The 17,973-nt window shown below is 47.9% G+C and overlaps 1 protein-coding gene across 1 annotated transcript in view; it reads right to left on the minus strand.

Moving 5' to 3' along the window:
* Positions 1 to 11,429: 11,429 nt before the first annotated feature.
* The window catches only part of Pxdn (peroxidasin), a 105,720-nt gene continuing 99,176 nt past the window's right edge, over positions 11,430 to 17,973 (minus strand). The window contains exons 20-23 of the mRNA XM_004656870.2: positions 17,164 to 17,284; positions 16,757 to 16,886; positions 14,559 to 14,672; positions 11,430 to 13,648 (exon numbers count right to left, since the gene is read on the minus strand). Of these exons, the coding sequence (XP_004656927.1) occupies positions 13,547 to 13,648; positions 14,559 to 14,672; positions 16,757 to 16,886; positions 17,164 to 17,284 (467 nt within the window). The 3' untranslated portion in view covers positions 11,430 to 13,546. The remainder of the gene's footprint in view (positions 13,649 to 14,558; positions 14,673 to 16,756; positions 16,887 to 17,163; positions 17,285 to 17,973) is intronic.

Here is a 17,973-nt window from a genome sequence, read left to right on the forward strand (position 1 = left end):
TAGCCTCAAACTCACAGCGATCTTCCTGCCTCTACCTCCCAAGTACTGGGATTAAAGAAGTGTGCCACCCCGCCTGCCTTGAATCTGATATAAAATGATGGCTCAAGTATCTTTTCTCAGGCTGTGCAGGGCCTCTTAGTCCAACATTCACTTTCTGCCCACAAGGGTCCCTCATTCTGAAGTGTGACTCTTTGAGATGATATGTAGTTGACATGTACTTTAAAAAAAAATCATTCAGTCACATTTTTATAGAATTTAGACCATGAACATATAATGTCATCACTAATACAGCTGGGTTCTGAATGACCACTTCAATTTTTTTCTGTTTTCATTCTTGTTTCTGCTCTCCCTTAGATCATGTCATCTTTGTTTACATGCTGACATTTTACAAACCCCTTGGAAGTCTTGTTCAGCAGCTGCTCTAGGGCTTGCAGTATGTAGTAACCTGTCTGCTCTGCTTGGCATCGAGGGGGTTCCACCTTGTGTAACTGAGGGAACCTTTCATCTGGAGTCACGGATTTCACATGTGTGAACAGTGAACACCGCAGTAGTGCTGTGGATTTAGCTCCCCACGCTCATACAAGTGTAGAGACCCAAGGGGGATAAAAATACTTGCCCAGATACCTATCATTTCTGTTCTTTTTCTACATCCCTCAGGGGCCACATCTTCACCAGCACTTTCTGTTTGCCTGAAGAACTTCCCTTACAACTTTGGTTATACTATCTGATTGGTGACAAATCCTTTATTTATTTTCCTTTATTGGGTCAAGTGTCAGGACTTCGTAATCATCCCTGGTGGATGTTTTTGTTGCATGTAGAATTACTGGTCACTTTCTCTCAACACATCACAATATTTAGCCTTCTAAGAAAGTACCTATCATCTGGATCATTGTTCCCCTATGTAGAACAAGTTTCTCCCACTTGTTTGTAGAACTACAGTTCAAGGAATTAGACTGACCTGTGTGGAGTATGTTAGCTACCACAGAACTTTCACATTGGAGCCCACCCCTCCCACCCTACCTCATCCTGTGAGAGGCTCAAGGCTTTTTCAGCTGCTGCACCTCCTAGCTGAGGACACTGACGCCCAGGGAGGCCAGGCTGCTTGGAGCTCTGAGACTTCCCCACTCTCAGGCCACAATAAATAAAAAGCACATGCCATACTGGGAGAGAGGAGAGCAAGGGAGCAGCGATGAGTCATCCCTGGGAACCAGCAGCAGGGCACTGGGGAAACAGCACCAACACAGACCTGGATCATGAGCTCCCAGGACACTCCTGGTAATGCAGAAGTGGAGATGAAAATGAGGTGGAGTTTATAAAGCAAACTTGGGATGGAAGCATCTAAACACATTTGGCTTGTGGGTAAGAATCTAGGCTCTGTGAGCAAGGGGAACCTTTGGTGAATGCCTGGCCTCTTCTTCCTAGAAGAGAAAGACCAGACTTGAAACTAAGACTCATAGACATGGGCCAGTTTAACACTCACCACACAAAAGCTCATTTCAAATGTAAGTTGCTTCAAGGAATTTGGCTGTGTCTCTGGGAACATTTATATACAAAGAGCTGTGTTGGACCTCAGTATATCTTCCAAATATCAATTTTTGTGCCCATCTTATGACAAAAGGCATAGGCCTGTAGTATTAAAATTAACTTCAGACAATTTTGATAAAAGAAAAATGTTTTCTGAAATTTTAGTAAGTGTAAAAATATCTTAATTATTATTTTAATTACTCTTGAAGGAATTGTAAACAAAACAGAGCCAACCCTTGTACTCCTCAATTAAGCATGACATTGGAGGAATGGAATTTGAACTTCCTCGAAGCTTGCCAAGGGTTTCCACAGGCTTCTCAGCTGTAATTAGTGTTGCCCTGCTGAGGACTGAGAAAGAGAAATGAGGGAGGGAGGGAGAGGGGAGGAGAAAGAGAAGCAAAGACAAGTGGGGAAAGGAGAATTAGAGTCAGAGAGAGAAAGAGAGAAAGAGAGAGAGAGAGAGAGAGAGAGAGAGAGGGAGGGAGGGAGGGAGAGGATAGAAACAGAATGAGAGGTGGAGAGAGATGAATTATTTAAGGAAATTAACCCACAGGGGGAAATTCTACATACTGTCCACCCTTGCTTTTCTAGAAACAGGGCTGCTGGGTCCTCTAACAAGCACACAGTTAAGTTCTTAATGAACTGAAAACTTCCAGAGAGGTTGCCCATCTGCATTCCCACCATAAATGAGACTTCCCAATCCTCTACATGCTTCTTGGCATCCATTTTGTCATTTTTTTAAAATTCTGGCCATTCAAAGCAATTTCCCTTCCTGCTGGCTAACTGCTTGACCATCTGTTCAGATGTTGAATTGCTTTCCTTCCTTCCTTCCATCCTCTGTGGTGAAGTGTCTGTTAAGATAGTTGTGCTCATTTTAGACTGGATTGTCTTTCTTCTATTAGGAGCTCCTTACCCAATACAAGACTCTTGGTGAATATGTGATTTGCAGACATTGTTACATACGCTGTAGTGCGTCTTTTCGGTTTCTTCATGTGTTTTCATGGAACAATTTTGGGGAGAAGGCACAGTGGATTAAGTGCTTACTGTGTGAGCATGAGGACCAGAGTTTGAATCCCCAGCACTAATATAAAATGCTGGGCATGGTGGCAGGAGAGGGTGACCCCAGCACTGGGGAGATAGAGACAAGGGGATCCCTAGGGCTCACTCGCTAGCTTGCTAGCTAAGTCAGTGAGGTGTGGGCTCAGTGTGAGACCCTGCCTTTCTCTGGTTCCCACTCGCTCACACATTCATACAAGCATGCATGCACACCACACACATATATGTCAGTTCTTGAACTTTGTATTGACAACTTCCATAAGTACAAACAATATATCATGATCATAATACCTTCCCCCCACCCTCCCAACACACCCCTCCACTGAATCCCTTCTTTTTCCATCTAGTCTGTCTTCTATTTTGATCTCATGATTTCAAAAAACAACAAAACTACTTTGAGGAAAAATTACTGATTTTTTTGTCGATGTGTAATGTTCCTGTGAATATGTTTCTGTGTAGCCCAACATGACAAAGACTTCTTAAACCCCGTCTCCTTCTGGAAGTTTTAGTTTTGCGTCATACACCGAATGCTACGGTGAGGAGATACATAGATGAACCGCCTGTGGGACCGGTGCTCTAGGATCCAGCGAGGAGGCTCCTGAGGACTACTTCATATTCCTTGGAGAAGCTTGAGGGTGCGGCCGTTCTTTGTTGCCCAGACTCGCCACAGTGGCACTTTCTGGGCTTCCTGTTTCCTGAGGGCTAGCAAGACCATCATTTCACAGCAAGGGCCTGGACTTGGTGGCGTGTTAACCCTGGTTTGTGTTGCGCACCCATCAGTATGCATGTGACATCACCTTCCCACACTGCTTCTCCTCAACCTGGGAGGGAAGGGCCACACAGATAACGGATTTGTCCTTTGTGATGACTGCAAAGGCCCCCAGTGCTGCTCCCAGATGCCACAACTGCTTTCCTGGTATGCTCGAGGCCAGCCAAGGTCTCCTGTTTCCTGAGAGGGGTTTGTCTCATAGAGGCATAGGCCATGGCAGGCTGTCTGCCCTTTTCCTCTTTCTTCATGGCTATAGGTAACTGAACTGACCACGGGGTTCTATTCCTTCCTCCAGAGGTGGGTCTCATATGAGGACCACACATATTGGCTTGAAGGAGCTGATGTGAATTTGGAAGTTGAGGTAGGTTGAGAAACAACTGTTTTGATTCCTGCCTAAGCTGCGTAAGCCTCACCCAAGGTGACTTGACTTCCAGTTGAGCTTGGGCTTCTGTCTCCTCACCTGCTCTTGTAGTATTCTCTGAGATCCTTGACGCTCCCTTTCTTCCAGCACACAGGCACCTGTCCTGGGGAAGCTCTCAGCCCCACTGTCAGAGCCCTATAGTCAACAACTTCCTCCCTAGTCTCAGGGATTTCTGGGACTGTACTTATCTATCACACATCTTCTGGATGGGCAAACATTATGCATTTCTCCGGCCACTCTTCTATTCCTCAGTGTGATGCCTGCGTGTGAGCAGTATTACCACATCATCCAGAACTGAAGGCTACACCTCTGAGAAGCAGCAGATATAAGACTTTACTCCAAGCAGTTGGCTGGGACGCTGTGCAGAAAGAACTCTTGACCTGTGCATTTTATGAGAAGAAATGTGGAGACCATCTATCCTGGAGGCTAGAAAGTGACAGAAAGAATCTGGGGACAGGCAGAGAAGAAATTAAAGTATTTTGGATGGTCGTCACTTGGGCACAAACAACCACCATGCTCGCAGCTGGAAGGCTGCTCTTCACACAGTTCTAAGTGCCAACTTAGCCTGCACTCACTTGCACTGTCTCCTCATGCTGGGCCATGCCAGGAGCCCATGTACTTGTGGCTCTTTATGGGGTCCTTAGGACTGGTGAAGATACCGCCTTCCTATTCTAATGTCTTTGTTGTACATTTCCTTCATGTTCCCCTGCTCCTTCTTGCCTATGTAGACCTTCCACCACTCTCCTGAGTTTCAGCAGATACTAGCATCCTAAATGCTGTTCTTGCCCCAGAGGTCCACCAGGCCCTTTTCCCCACCTGTGGCAATGTAGCCAAGAGGGATGTCCTCTGGCTGTGTGGTTGACATAAGGCTGCTAATTGTGGGCTCTAGCACATCACCCCTCTCCAAATACTTCAAATCCCTTAAGGCATCCCTAGAGGCTCAGTCAACTTATAATTTAGGACAACCTTCCCTTGCTAATCTGCTGCCTCCCTGGGAACCCTTGATCTCCCTCTTCTAGGACACTTTGATGGCTTATACTGACTGTCCATTTGAAGGAACTTGAATCCTGTTAGGGATTATGTAGTTTAGGCTAGCCTCTGGGCATGCTCATGAGGAGGGATTGTCTTGATCTGGATAATTGAGGTGAGAAGGCACTATTCCGTGGGCTGTGGTCCTGGACAGTATGAAAAGGAGGGGAACACCAGCATTCCTTGCTCTCTCCTTCCTCACCGCGGCAGAATTTGACCAGCCCTTCCATGCTGAGCTACAACCTGAAATAAACCTGTTCTCCCTTACATTAGCTTTGCCAGTCATTTTGTCCCAGCAACAAGGTTTGTTTGTTTCTAGTCTACATGCAATCTACATTTAATCTGTTCAGTTTATAGCCAACCCATACCAGTATGTCTTGTCTACATCTTGGGCAATATCTAGTTTGTTTTTTCTCTATCTTTATCTAGTCTGTCTTGTCCATATCTAGACTACATCTACTCAATAGCTAGCCTATATTCTATATCTAACATGTATCTAGCCTATATCCAGTGTAAATCTACACTCCACTGACACCCATGCAGGCTACATCTATATTAGGTTTACATTTGCTTACATATCTCTGGAGCTCGACTCTGAGCCAGAGATAGATAAATATGGGCTGAGTGAGCAACTGAAGGAAGGGTGGCAAGTTGTGACAGTCTTGAAAATTTCTTGGGATTTGGTATCACTATGGAAACAAACCTCCAATTTGTCTGTCAGAGAGTTTCTAGATTAGGGTAACTGAGGCAGGATGACCCATCCTGTAAGCAGCACCATTCCACAAGCCCAGGTCTGGAGTGTATGAAAACAGGAAGCGAGTGGAGCACTGGCATTCATCTCTCTGCCTCCTGAGTGTGGCTGCCCCGTGACCATCTGCCTCCTGCTCCTGCGGCCATGCCTTTCCGCCATGATGGACTGTATAACCTCAAACTGTAAGCCTTCCTCCCTAAGTTATTGCTTATTCTGTCACAATAACAAGGAAAGTAACTAATTCATCAATGACAAGGTACACCTAACCTAGGGCACACTTTCAGTCTGTTACCAGATTGGGGGGAGGACCTCACTACTTCCTGTTTGCGCAGCCAGTCCTGGCAGGAGCATGTGCACATAGCAAAGCTTTGAGTCCCTGCATACAAAAACACAGGGGCACTTGTCCAGGGTCCAAATGAAGAAAAACTCATGGACTTTGGGAAGGAGAGATAGCTTAGTGGTTAAGGCACTTGCCTGCAAAGCCTAAGGACCCAGGTTCAATTCCCCAGTACCCACGTAAGCACAAGATGGCACATGCATCTGAAGTTCATTTGTAGTAGCTACAGGCCCTAGTGCATCCATTCACTCTTTCTCTGCCTTTTTCTCTTTCAAGAATTAAAAAGCAAAGAAAAAAATCTCATGGACTTTATTTTGAAGAGGTAGGCTTCCAATTAACCTCACACACAGAGCTGTTTGACCCCTAAACTCTCGCATGTGCACAGGTTGAGTTTTGCCCAAGTTTGCAGGCCAGGCCCTGGTCAGGGTGCGAAGCACTCCAGGGTTTCCCACCAAGCTGTTCCCTGGCAGCAGACATATTTGCATTCCTTTCTTTCCCACTTGCATTACCTTGCTTAATGGAAAGAAATCATACAAGTTAGGCAATTATATATGAAGACATTGAGGCTACCACTGGGTTATATAGCCTGCCTGAGCTCCAACAGCAATTAACTCTTCCCCAATTTCAAGTGTTCAGAGGTGTTATTGGCTGTGACTGCCCACATGCACAGACGCAGTCAATTAGGAGGAAGCAGAGTCAGTGAAGACTCTTAAACAAGGTAAAAATCCAGGGAGAAGATAGGATGTGCATGGTGCACTTGTCTCCATCTGTCTAGAGATAAGGGCTGCTCAGGAAGGATAAGCAGGGACAAACGCATGCTGGGCATGTTCCCAGAAACTGCTCACTGTGGACAGAGGTTGAATGCTGGAGGAGACGCAAGGGTACTTCAAAGAATGACAACGAAGACAGACTACTGACACAGAAAGCTATGTTTGGGAGGCAATGGGAATTGTCCCATAGGAAGGAGGGGCTCTGATGGGCTGGGCCACTGGGAATGGCCTGGGTACAAAGGGCAATGTTGGCCTCTGGGGGACCTAAGCTATCAGCCACTGCTCTCTGATTAGACAGAATTTTTTTTTTTTTTCTAACTTCATTGCCTTTGACTGAGCATGTAAAGGAAGCACGGTGCCCAGCATCTCTTCCCTTGTCTGAGAGGACACAGAGCAGGGTCTCTATGCCAGACGTCCACAGGGGTGCAGTTGTGTTACAGTGTGCATGCAAAAGTGGCCTAGGTGGGCGAGGGTGGGCACCTCATGTTGTCTGCATAGCAAGCCTGCAGGGCAGGTGTGTAATCACCTCTGCCTTACAAATGGAAACAAAACAGGATTTTAAAAGGCTGCATGACTCAGCCAAGGTCACAGAATGAGCACATGGTGGTCAGGCCTTTGGCTGGCAGGAGAGAAATCACATTTCAAGCTTTTATGTTCTCAAGGTCAGTGATTAACCTTCCCACCCAAGGGAGGTCCAGTGAGCTCTGCAAGTTTACTGAGACCCACAGTTTGAACACAGTGTACAATGAGTCAGTTTTAATTTAATGCGGATGCTTAGGCTTGGGGAAGTGAAGAGCGCCAGAGAAATGAAGGCTGACACTCCTGACTTACAGAAGAGCTCAGGACCCTGGGGGGGGGGGGTGGGTGGAGATAGAGCCCCTGACAGCCACACCGGGACCCCCAAGAAACCTTGTGGCCAGGTGCAGCACAGAGCCCCTGGGGACCTGCCCCTTCCTCCTGCTGCCAGCTCTGAGTCAGTGATGAGCAACCGTGACCAGTGGCCTCCTCTGAGATGAGTCCCCTTGCAGTCATGTTTAAGGAACACAAACACAATGTCTTCCAGGAACTTCCTCGGAAGCTTCAAGGCCAGGCTCAGTGTGTATATCCTGCCTGGCTGGGCTTAGTGAGGACAAAACAAGGAAATCCATTTGCATGCCGGGAAGCATGTAGATGACTTAGAAGCCATGGAATAATGATGTCTGGGGCCATTTACTTTACGACTTTCAACTGTGTGTTAGTTAACCAATAAAGGCTTTGGTAAAACACATAAAAAATAAAGCTTTCCATGACACTTAGAGATTCATTGTTAGAAAGGGAAAGAAAATATAAAAATGGCTGTGGATGCCATATAACCAGCTTTCTATGTCTTGCTGCCTCGCTTCCCCAACATCGTACATCTCATGTTCACTTGGTAGCTGTTCCATAACGGTCTGCCTCGTGTGCCTTCACGAAAGCTTGTGTCAGCTCTGCAATCAGTTTCTGTGTTCTGTCTGTCTAGACTATACACTTTTGTTCTTTACCTTTCTTGGACTTCTGTAATAGAAAATTCACACTAATTTCTTTTTTGTTATTATTTTCCGAGGTAGGGTCTCACTCTAGCTCAGGCTAACCTGGAATTCACTATGGAGTCTCAGGGTGGCCTCAAATTCTTGACGATCCTCCTACCTCTGCCTCCCAAGTGCTGGGATTAAAAGCGTGCACCACCACGCCTGGCACATTGGTTTTTATTTTTATTTTTGTAATGTGTGCATGTGGGTTTGCTTAGGCGGAGGCCAGAGGACAACCATAGGTGTCATCCCTAGGAATACTGTCCACCTTAAAAAAAAGAAAAAGCTTTTATTTATTTATGACGGGACAGGAGTGGGGGGACAGAGAATGGGCACACTAGGGCCTCTAGCCGCTGAAAATAATTCCAGACATATGTGCCACTCTGTGCATCTGGCTTACCTGGGTTCTGGGCCTTAACCACTAAGCCATTTCCCCAGCCCTGCCTTTTTTTCTTTTGAGATGGGGTTTCTCATTGGTCTGATGCTCACCAATTAGGCTAGAATGGTTGGCTAGTGAGCACCAGGGATCCTATCTGCCTCCCTAGTGCTAGAACATTACTATGCCCAAGGTTTATTTTTCTTTGTTCGTTTTGAGGTGGAGTTTCACTCTAACCTAGGCTGACCTGGAATTCACTATTTAGTCACAGGGTGGCCTTGGCCTTGAACTCAGGGCGATCCTCTTACCTCTGCCTCCTGAATGCTGGGATTAAAGGTGTGTACCACCACAGCTGGCGACCAATGTTTTGATGAGTTCGGGGGATCAAATTCAGGTTCTCCTGCTTGTAAAACAAAGCACTGTACCGACTGAGCCGTCTCAATTCAAGGCGTACCAATTCAGTTAGTATTTGACAGTCATTGCACAAGATGAAGACACACAAAAGCTCCATCCTCACAAACACTGAGCCTCCTGCAGCACAGCTGCATCTGGTATGTGGCTTTATGGACCAGGTACATTCAACATGATAATGGAAAAAATGTACTTCAAGGTCTTTGGTAAACTGGAGAAGTTTTAGGATGTAATGGAAAACACAGCGGAGCAGATGATGGGGTTTTCCAACTTCACTTCCTTCCTCTGGAGTCCCAGTAGTTTGAGTAAAGAAAACCAGACACTCTAATAGGAAATGCAGACCGAGCTATTTGTAATGAAACCCACAAACAAAGAGGCCCAGTCTTAACTAGATCCAAGCACACCACCTTGCCATAGATGCCGCCAGGTCTAGGGCTGAGAATGTTTGTTGCTATGAACACAGACCAAGAGAAAGTTTTAGCCAAAAGGCACAAACCTCCACACCTGAAGTAGGGTTTAGAGGCTCTTCCAGGCCTTTGTCGCACTCACCAGGGCGTTCAAGAAAGCTGGGGACGCCCTTGCCAGGCACGTGGGGCCTGCTCTCCTGTGCTCAGACTGCGCCCACACGGGCTGTAGGGCCATTTTCAGTGGCTTTACCCAATCCCTCCCCTCACCGCGTAGCTCGTCAGTCTTGAAACTCTTGAGATCTAGTCAAGACAAAGTACTCCACATTACACTTGTCATTCTAAGAAAATAAGGGGTGGCTGCACTCTACTAGTAATCCATTTTTTAAAACTTTTTATTTTTATTTATTTTACTTTATTATTATTTATTTTTATTTCTGGTTTTTCGAGGTAGGATCTCACTCTGGTTCAGGCTGACCTGGAATTAACTATGTAGTCTCAGGGTGGCCTCGAACTCATGGTGATCCTCCTACCTCTGCCTTCCAAGTGTGGGGATTAAAGGTGTGTGCCACCACGCCTGGCCTATTTATAATGCATTTTTTAAAAATATATTTTATTTTTATTTATTTGAGAGAGAGAGAGAGAGAGAGAGAGAGAGAGAGAGAGAGAGAGAATGGACGCACCAGGGCCTCTAGCCACTGAATATGAACTCCAGATGTGCATGCCACCAGGTGTATCTGGCTTATGTGGACACTAGGGAATTCAACCTGGATCCTTAGGCTTCATAGGTATGCTCCTTAACTGCTAAGCCCTCTCTCCAGCCCTATGTGTAATTTATTTATTTATTTAATTATTTTTTCATTTCTCGAGGTAGGGCCTCACTCTAGCCAAGCTGACCTGGAATTCACTATGTAGTCTCAGGGTGGCCTCGACACACAGTGATTCTCCTACCTACCTCTGTCTCCTGAGTGCTGGGATTAAAGATGTGTGACACCACGCCTGGCCCTATGAGTAATTCTTGATGGCTGTAAAAGTTGATTCAGGGCATATGGCTTCATGTGAGCAGGCTCCACCACCCAGTGTGGCCCAGGTATGGCATGCTAGCTTGCTGGTACAACTCGGCACAGAATTCTATGTAGCCTCTCCTATAGCAAGGAAAGTTCATGTAAGCATTTTTTCCTTAAAGTTCTGAGATGATCTGGCAATTTCAAAATCCACACTGCATCTTCCTTCCCATGACAGACACAGAACTGTCTTTCCTGCCACTGTGAAGATGGCATCATCCCCTGTGCTTTCTTCACAGCAGCATTCTCTTTGAGCTCCACCAAAGTGTAGGTTACCTTGGAACAGCTGAAGGCCACACACAAGCCAGGTGCACGGAAAACTTGACGTCAGTGCGAGGTGACTTCCCTAACCTGTGCTCCTGCTTGGGGAAGGTAGAGGCTGCCCACCTGCCCACACTTCCCAGGGGGCCAGATGCACTGTGCATTTCTTGACAAATGAACATCTTGGTCCACACCACAGAAATTCAGGCTTGTCCTGGGAGCCCAGCCCACCTGAGTTATATATAAAACATGGTGCAGGTCTGGTTAATGTATCCTCAAAAAGAGGAGCCCAACTTAACGAAGGCCCTTCTCTTTTGCTTTGTGTGGTGTATATATGCATGTTGTGTGTGTGTACAAAAGTGTGTATGTGTGTGCAGTCCATGGTGTCATCCTTCAGTTACTCTGTATGTTTCTTTGTGAGACAGCTCTTATTGGCCTGTAGCTTACCAGTTAGGCTAAACTGGCTGGCCAGCAAACTCCAGGGACCTTCCAGTCTCTGCCTCCCGAGCACAGGATTACAAGCACACGCTCCATGGCTAGGATTTTTATGTAGGTCCTTGGTGCTGTAGGCACTGTAATGACTGAGCCATCTCCCCAGCCCTTCTTGCACGTTTGTTCCTCATACCGACTCACGGTGCAGCTCTGGATGGTGCAGGGCTGACTTTCTTAGCAAGTTATTGTTTCCAGGTAAAACACAAACAGCATTCGCCACTTGACAACGTGGCCCTTTTATTTGAACTGAAAGGCATCACTACAAAGTGCAAACACCTCTTTGGTAATGTACTGAATACAATGAACATGAAACTGGCATTTGGCTGCTGGCAACAGTTAGAAGAGAATTAAATGTGTACACTCCGCTTCATGTCCCAGCAGCCTCAGAAAGTGGATGCTCGGCGAGGTCGCCTGGACACTGCCCACTGCGCTGGCAATGAGGCTGGGATGTTGCCACGGCAAGTGCACAGATTTGAGTTGCAGAAGTTAACGTTCAGCTTCCCCCATCGGTTCAGAGCACAAAGCCCTCCATACACCTGCCTTGCGCCAGGAACACCTGTCTCAGCCACTGCCCCCAAGACCTGTGCGAGATGGCACCGCACATGGCACAGGCTCTGCTGTCATTGCTACGCCTGAGCAACTACACAGCCATTACAGCTCAAGCCAACACGTTTTCTACTTCAAAGGAGTCTGTTCTGAAATCTGATCACAAATTTGACTTAATATTTCAAAAGACATCTCAGCTCCCAGAAACACCAGCTTCTGATTATCATTCTGATATGAAGATAAAACAAGGAAACCATGTCTCTACATGCAATGCTGAACACGCCCATGGCTGGGTGTTGCCTGCGCCTGTGGCGCCCAGCAGTCCTGCACACCAAGCCTTGTGTCTGGGGGAAGATGCCCCACCACAGGGATCACACAATCTTCATACTGGGCTTCAGCCTCCCTTCCCAGTATGTTCCAGATGCTGCAGAGAGCCTCACTTCTCCCCACCCCAAAATAATCTCGCTAAAATGACCCCCATTTCACACCTCTTCACTTGGCACTGACTCTCCTGTATCCTCAGAGTCTTCCTCTCAGCCCCTGGGCAGGTGGTCCAGACTTTCATGTTCCTGAACTCACAGTGGCTGGTACAGTGCCTGACACAACGTGTGTTGAGTGACATTTGCTTGTTCAGGGAAGACTGCTGAACAAAGAGAACTTTGTTGTGAGAACAGAGTATAAAGTTTTGGTCAAATAAAAAAAAAAAAAAAAAGACCATGAGGTATGGTAGTTGTTTTTCACTGAATTAAAAAAACAACAAAAAAAAAACCTTTTTGCATAGTGGAAATGATTTTTCTGCTACATCTAACATCTAAAAACTGGGCAATTTTTTAATAAAGCATTATTCATTTGAAAAGCACACATGAGGTATAGGGATTGTCTTGTTTAAAACATTCACACAGTATGAGTTTCTGACATTCAGATTGCCTGCATGTCGCTAGTTGGAAGGACCTGGAAAGTAGCTCACACTCCGCGCTGCGTGCTCTGGAGCCAAAGCAGGCAGTGGTTAAAGGCAGTCCAGGAGGTCCCCAGACACTGCATGGCATGTAAGGATGTCATATTCAGTTCATAGGAGCAACAGAAATAATCCTATGTCTGGATGTGGCAAATGATGTGACAACTGTGTGTAGAAGGAGCCAACAAGTTCCCAACATGAGGAACTGCTTGGTTTCATTGTTAAATGCTAATGGGCTGAGAAATGTTAAAGACACTGAAGGGAAAGGTGGCAGACATTAAGGAGAGGACAGGAGAGAGCCCGAGAGTCCCTGTGGGAATTCTATTCTAGCTCAGGACACTCTTAGAAGGTTCTGTTCTGTTTGCCAAATGATTCTCTTTAAATGCAGCCTGTGATATTCTAGTGGCTCCTGCCATGTCACCACTTGTGGGCCACACCTGTGCAGAAGGCTCTGCCCTCAGAGCCAGGAAGAGGGACCTCCAAAGACCTCCGGCATCAAACAGAATTGGGGACATTGGGCAGAGTCAATTTAGGAGTCCACGTGACTTAACTGTGCGACTTAATGGTAGCACCTATTTTTCATTTCAAAAAAATTAAATAAAAACCTGAGAAGTCTAACATGAAGTGAGGAGCAGAGCCTGCACCCCTTCCTGTCTGCTGAGTTTCCTTCTATGAACACAGGTCCAAAGCAGCCTGGGTTGCGTCTGTGACAGCACAGTGGAGTCCTGAAACGTCTGGGATCCTGACATGGCCTGTAGTCTGCAAGTCCCTGTTTCACCGTCTAAGCTGATGAAGACTGCAGACCAGCGTGGAGGAGCTCAGCTTAGGGAAGCCTAAGGCTTTGCACAAACTGGACAACACACTCCTTCCACTTTCACGGGCTCTGAACAGGCTGCAGGTTGGCAAGCTTCCACGAAGCAGGTGACCTGGCCATCCTGGAGGAAAGAGATGCAGGCCCATCATTCCTGGGATCCCCCACATGCCCCCACTCCTCCTATTGTTAGCGTGTAGCTGCTCTGCCCAGGTCCCACCTCTGCTGGCACTGTGACAGATGACAACTCTCAGTGGGTTTCCTGGCTACCAACACTTCCTCTGAAGGCTTTGGCTACCACTGGACCATCCCTTCTCACACTGCGAGGCCCAGGCTCACAACCCTGGTCTGCACCCCCACCCCATCCCCTAGACAATGCTGCCAGAAAGAAGGCCAGGGAGAAGTGCAGGGCCCAGTTCTCCCCTCTTGTGGACTGCCTTTCCCCACCCAGGTAGTCCAGAGACACTGGAGTACTCTGAAGGGCCCTGCAAAGGGACAAAAACTATCTTCTGCAGGTGCTTGGTCAGCCCTCACCCTCATCATGCTGCCCGCCAGGTGCTCGGTTCTGAGCTAACCTCTTCCTGACGCTGCAGCTGGACCTTTGCCCACAGCCAAGACCAAGGCACTCCTAGCTACCTACCTGGTTGGTACCTCTTCCAAAAGACAGACTTGGCTACCGTGGTGACCTCAAGTAAGGCCAAGGCAGAGTTGTGGGTGGGGGGCAGTAAACTGCTCCCTTTGGGAGGAGGGAGAGCCCCAGCTGCTGAGTTGACATGCATTCCGTCCATGCCATGGGAAGCTTGTGCCCACCCAAGTGCCCCTGCTTGCCCTTCCAAGGGGCCGTCCAGTGTCTGAGAGCAGCCATGCTGAAGGGCTGGGCCAGCAGCACCTCATGTGCAGCGCAGCAGCCACTGAGGGGAGCGCTTGCTGGTGCTCCCACGGGAAAACAGAGGCCAGCGCCAGAGGTGACTTGGTTCAACATTCGGGCCACCCACTCCCCAGGTGTGATGTGTGAAGACAGAACCCATACTCACTTTACACTCACAAACTGTGCATGTGTCTTTTTTCCACTTTGTGTTGTTGGCATGTGACTCTCCACTGGCATCCACACACTCTGTGGTGCTGAGCCGAGACTCCAAGTTGTTGATCTGCAGCAAGGCACAAGGCAGGCCTGGTCACTTCCGAGCAGAAGCAGAGCTCGTACCGAACATACGTGTCAGAGCAACAGTGTGGCTCTCACTAAGCACATTCTTTTTTTTTTTTTTTTTTTTTTGAGGTAGGGTCTCAGTCTAGCTCCCTCTGACCTGGATTAAAGGCATGTGTCACCATGCCCAGCTTTCACTGAATACATTCTTAAGCAACAGTATGGTTGGTACTTGCCCATTCCTAACAGCAGAGTTCTGGAGTGATCTTATAGAACACCAAATTTCCTCTACACAGATGGGGGCCATCCAAAGTGCCTGACCAGATGATCTGAGCACGGAGGATCTGATGTCAGAGGGCATGAAGTGTAAAACAGGTTACAAAAAAAAAAAAAAAGACGGGCTGGGGAGGTAGTTCGGTTGGCAGAGTGCCCTGGTTCCTTCCCCAGCTCCGCATAAAGCTGGTCCCAGTGATGCATGCCTGTATTCCCTGCCTCCAAGTGGAAGAGGTAGGAAGATGGAGTAGAAGTTCAAGGTCATTCTTGGTTACATAGTAAATTTAAGATGAGCTTCAGCTACACGAGAACCCTGTGGGGGGGGGGGGTGGGAAGGAAGGAAAAAACGGGAGGGAGAAGGGAAAAAGGGATGGACTTTGGAAATAAAGATGCACTCTGCGAGTGATGACAGAAACCTTCTGCACCTGTAATTTCAAAGCAGTGGAAGATAATGACTGGCCATTCTCAAAAGTGTGAGAAGACTGGTTATCTCTAGGTTCAAGTGTCCTTCTTTTCCTAGGGATAGAGCACAGCTTTGCAGCCAGAAAACAGGATGCCCTTTCTGCCTCCCCAGTAGCCAGGTGTAGTCACTGACTGAGGCAGGGGTTGCCCATGGGCAGTGTCCTGATGGGAGTGAAGCATGGAATGCCCAGGGTTATGTCCTCCCTTTCCTGGGCTTTCATGAAGAGCAGTAAGAGGCCAAGGTCCCTGCTACAGAGGCCCAACAGCCCCAGACCCACCACCACTGAGAGGGTGGAGTGGGAACTCATGGCCACACTGGCAGATGGTCAGTCTCTCCCACAGCTGACGCCTGAACAGCCTCGGCATAGGGACAGAGCCAGACTCAAGAATCCCAAGAACCGGGCTGCAGAGATGGCTTAGTGATTAAGGGCTTGCCTGTGAAGCCTAAGGACCCCGGTTCGAGGCTCGTTTCCCCAGGACCCACGTTAGCCAGATGCACAAGGGGGTGCATGTGTCTGGAGTTCATTTGCAGTGGCTAGAAGTCCTGGCTCACCCATTTTCTCTCTCTCTCTCTCTGTCCCTCTTTCTCTGTCTGTCACTCTCAAATAAATAAATAATAAACAAAAAAGTTTTTTAAAAAGAATCCCAAGAACCAGCTGCTGGCATCAGGCCACTTCCTGGCACCATCTCTGTATGACCCAAATGCACATATGTCTCTACACCACAACCCAGGCAAATACACACACATGTGCGTGTGTGTCTATGTGATCACTGGGTGCACACTCCCCTTTATTTAGCCTAAGGTCTCAGCCTGTACTTTCTTAAGAACAGGCCTTTGGTATAACAACCTGGGGACTAGAAGAGGCCTAAGGAGGCTCCTTGGGCAGAGACAGACAGAGAGAGAGAGAGAGAGAGAGAGACCTATACATCCTCAGCCAGACGTCCTACTCCGGCACACAACCTGGATGCCAGGTACAGTCAGCCCAGTTATTCCTGAAAAAGTAGTTCACCAGCAGGAATTCAAGTTTGCCTTCTCCCATGTTTAGGCCTGTTGTTTCTGGGAGCTTGGGTCTGCACCAGCTGACCTCTTCAACAATACCCCCTGTCTGGCAGCCCCAAGTCCAGAGACACTGAATACCCACTGTGTACCCGTGGGAGACTGGAGGATGGAGGCTCTATGCAGCTCAGCTGGAGAAAACCACGCTCAGAAACAGCTGTTTCTGCAGGCCCTGGGCACAGCTGGCACCTTCAAGGTTACCCAGAATCAAAAGGTCTCTGGGCAGCTGGGAGGCAGAAGGCCTGCTGCTGAGGGGCTCACTCACAGAGGTAGACTGAGGCTTGGGCTGGCCTTACCTGTCTTCTCAGGTCTGTGATGATCTTTTGCATTTCCACAACAAACTCCTTGAAGTCATTTGTCACTGGTCCTTCCAAGTATTCATGGGAGATCGATGTGGCATTGCTGTGACGTTTGGCATGCTTTACACTAAAGGGAAGGAGAAGCAGCAAACTGTCAACCCACGGGTTCCAGCTACCACTACTGAGTGTGTACCCTCTGTGGGGCTCCCAGCACAGAACACTGCTGCCCAGCATGGGTGGACAGGACATAGGACCTGTTCCCCTACGCACCATGAGACATCCCTGCTGGAGCTGAATTGGGCCAGCAAAGAGCATAAACAGACAGAAAGACCTCAGCTTCGGCCAGGTACCCCCTCCCCCGACCCATGGGTGGACCTCACTTCACAGCCACCCCTGAGATGCACCTCAATGCCTTCCGTGGTCTTGTTCTCTTGGTAGGCTTATCCTCCTCGTAGCTGAATTCCAGAGATCGTCTGCCCCGGAAATGGAAGGGAAATGCGTTGAATTGTCCCCTGGTCCTGCAGTCTGATGAGAACGCAGAAAGGGGCACGTCAAACACAGAGGATTCTAATTTAGGATAAACTTCCATCAGGTTAAATATGAACATTCTTTTGGCACGTGCATGTGTGTACTTATGTGTGAGCTGGTCTGTGTGGTGTACAAGTGTGTGCAAGTGAAGCACCCCATGCACACACAAAGACCAAAGGAGAACACCTTCTGTCCCATCCAACTCTCCTCCGCACATTTCCTTGAGGCAGTAGCTCACTGATTTTAGGAGCTTGCTGGGTTGTTTTTTGTGTGAGCCCCAGTAATTCTCTGGTCATTTCTCCTCACAAGACTAAGGTTACAGATGTGTGTAGCTACACTCAGCTGTTTCTGTGGGTGCTAGAGTTTCAAACTTGGGTGGTCTCAGGCCACTCAGGCCTGCATGCTTGCACTGAGGCACTTTTAACCAGTGAGCCATCTCTCTAGTCCACCATGGACTATTTTTTATGGCACATGTCAATGCACCTCTTGGGACACCTTTTGTCGGAAGGGAATGGAGGGGTCTCATGGAACCAACAACGGGTCTGTGGATCTGGTCCCCTGCTGCTTTGGGATCAGTGTCCATGACTGCCAACAGCTGTAAGCAGGTCTTCCTGAGGATAGACAACCCCATTCCATGGCATCCTAGACATTCCCAGTGCCCTCCTGCAACCCACACAACAAGACCT

This window comes from Jaculus jaculus, chromosome 2 (genome assembly GCF_020740685.1).
Source record: "Jaculus jaculus isolate mJacJac1 chromosome 2, mJacJac1.mat.Y.cur, whole genome shotgun sequence".
NCBI classification, from domain to species: domain Eukaryota; kingdom Metazoa; phylum Chordata; class Mammalia; order Rodentia; family Dipodidae; genus Jaculus; species Jaculus jaculus.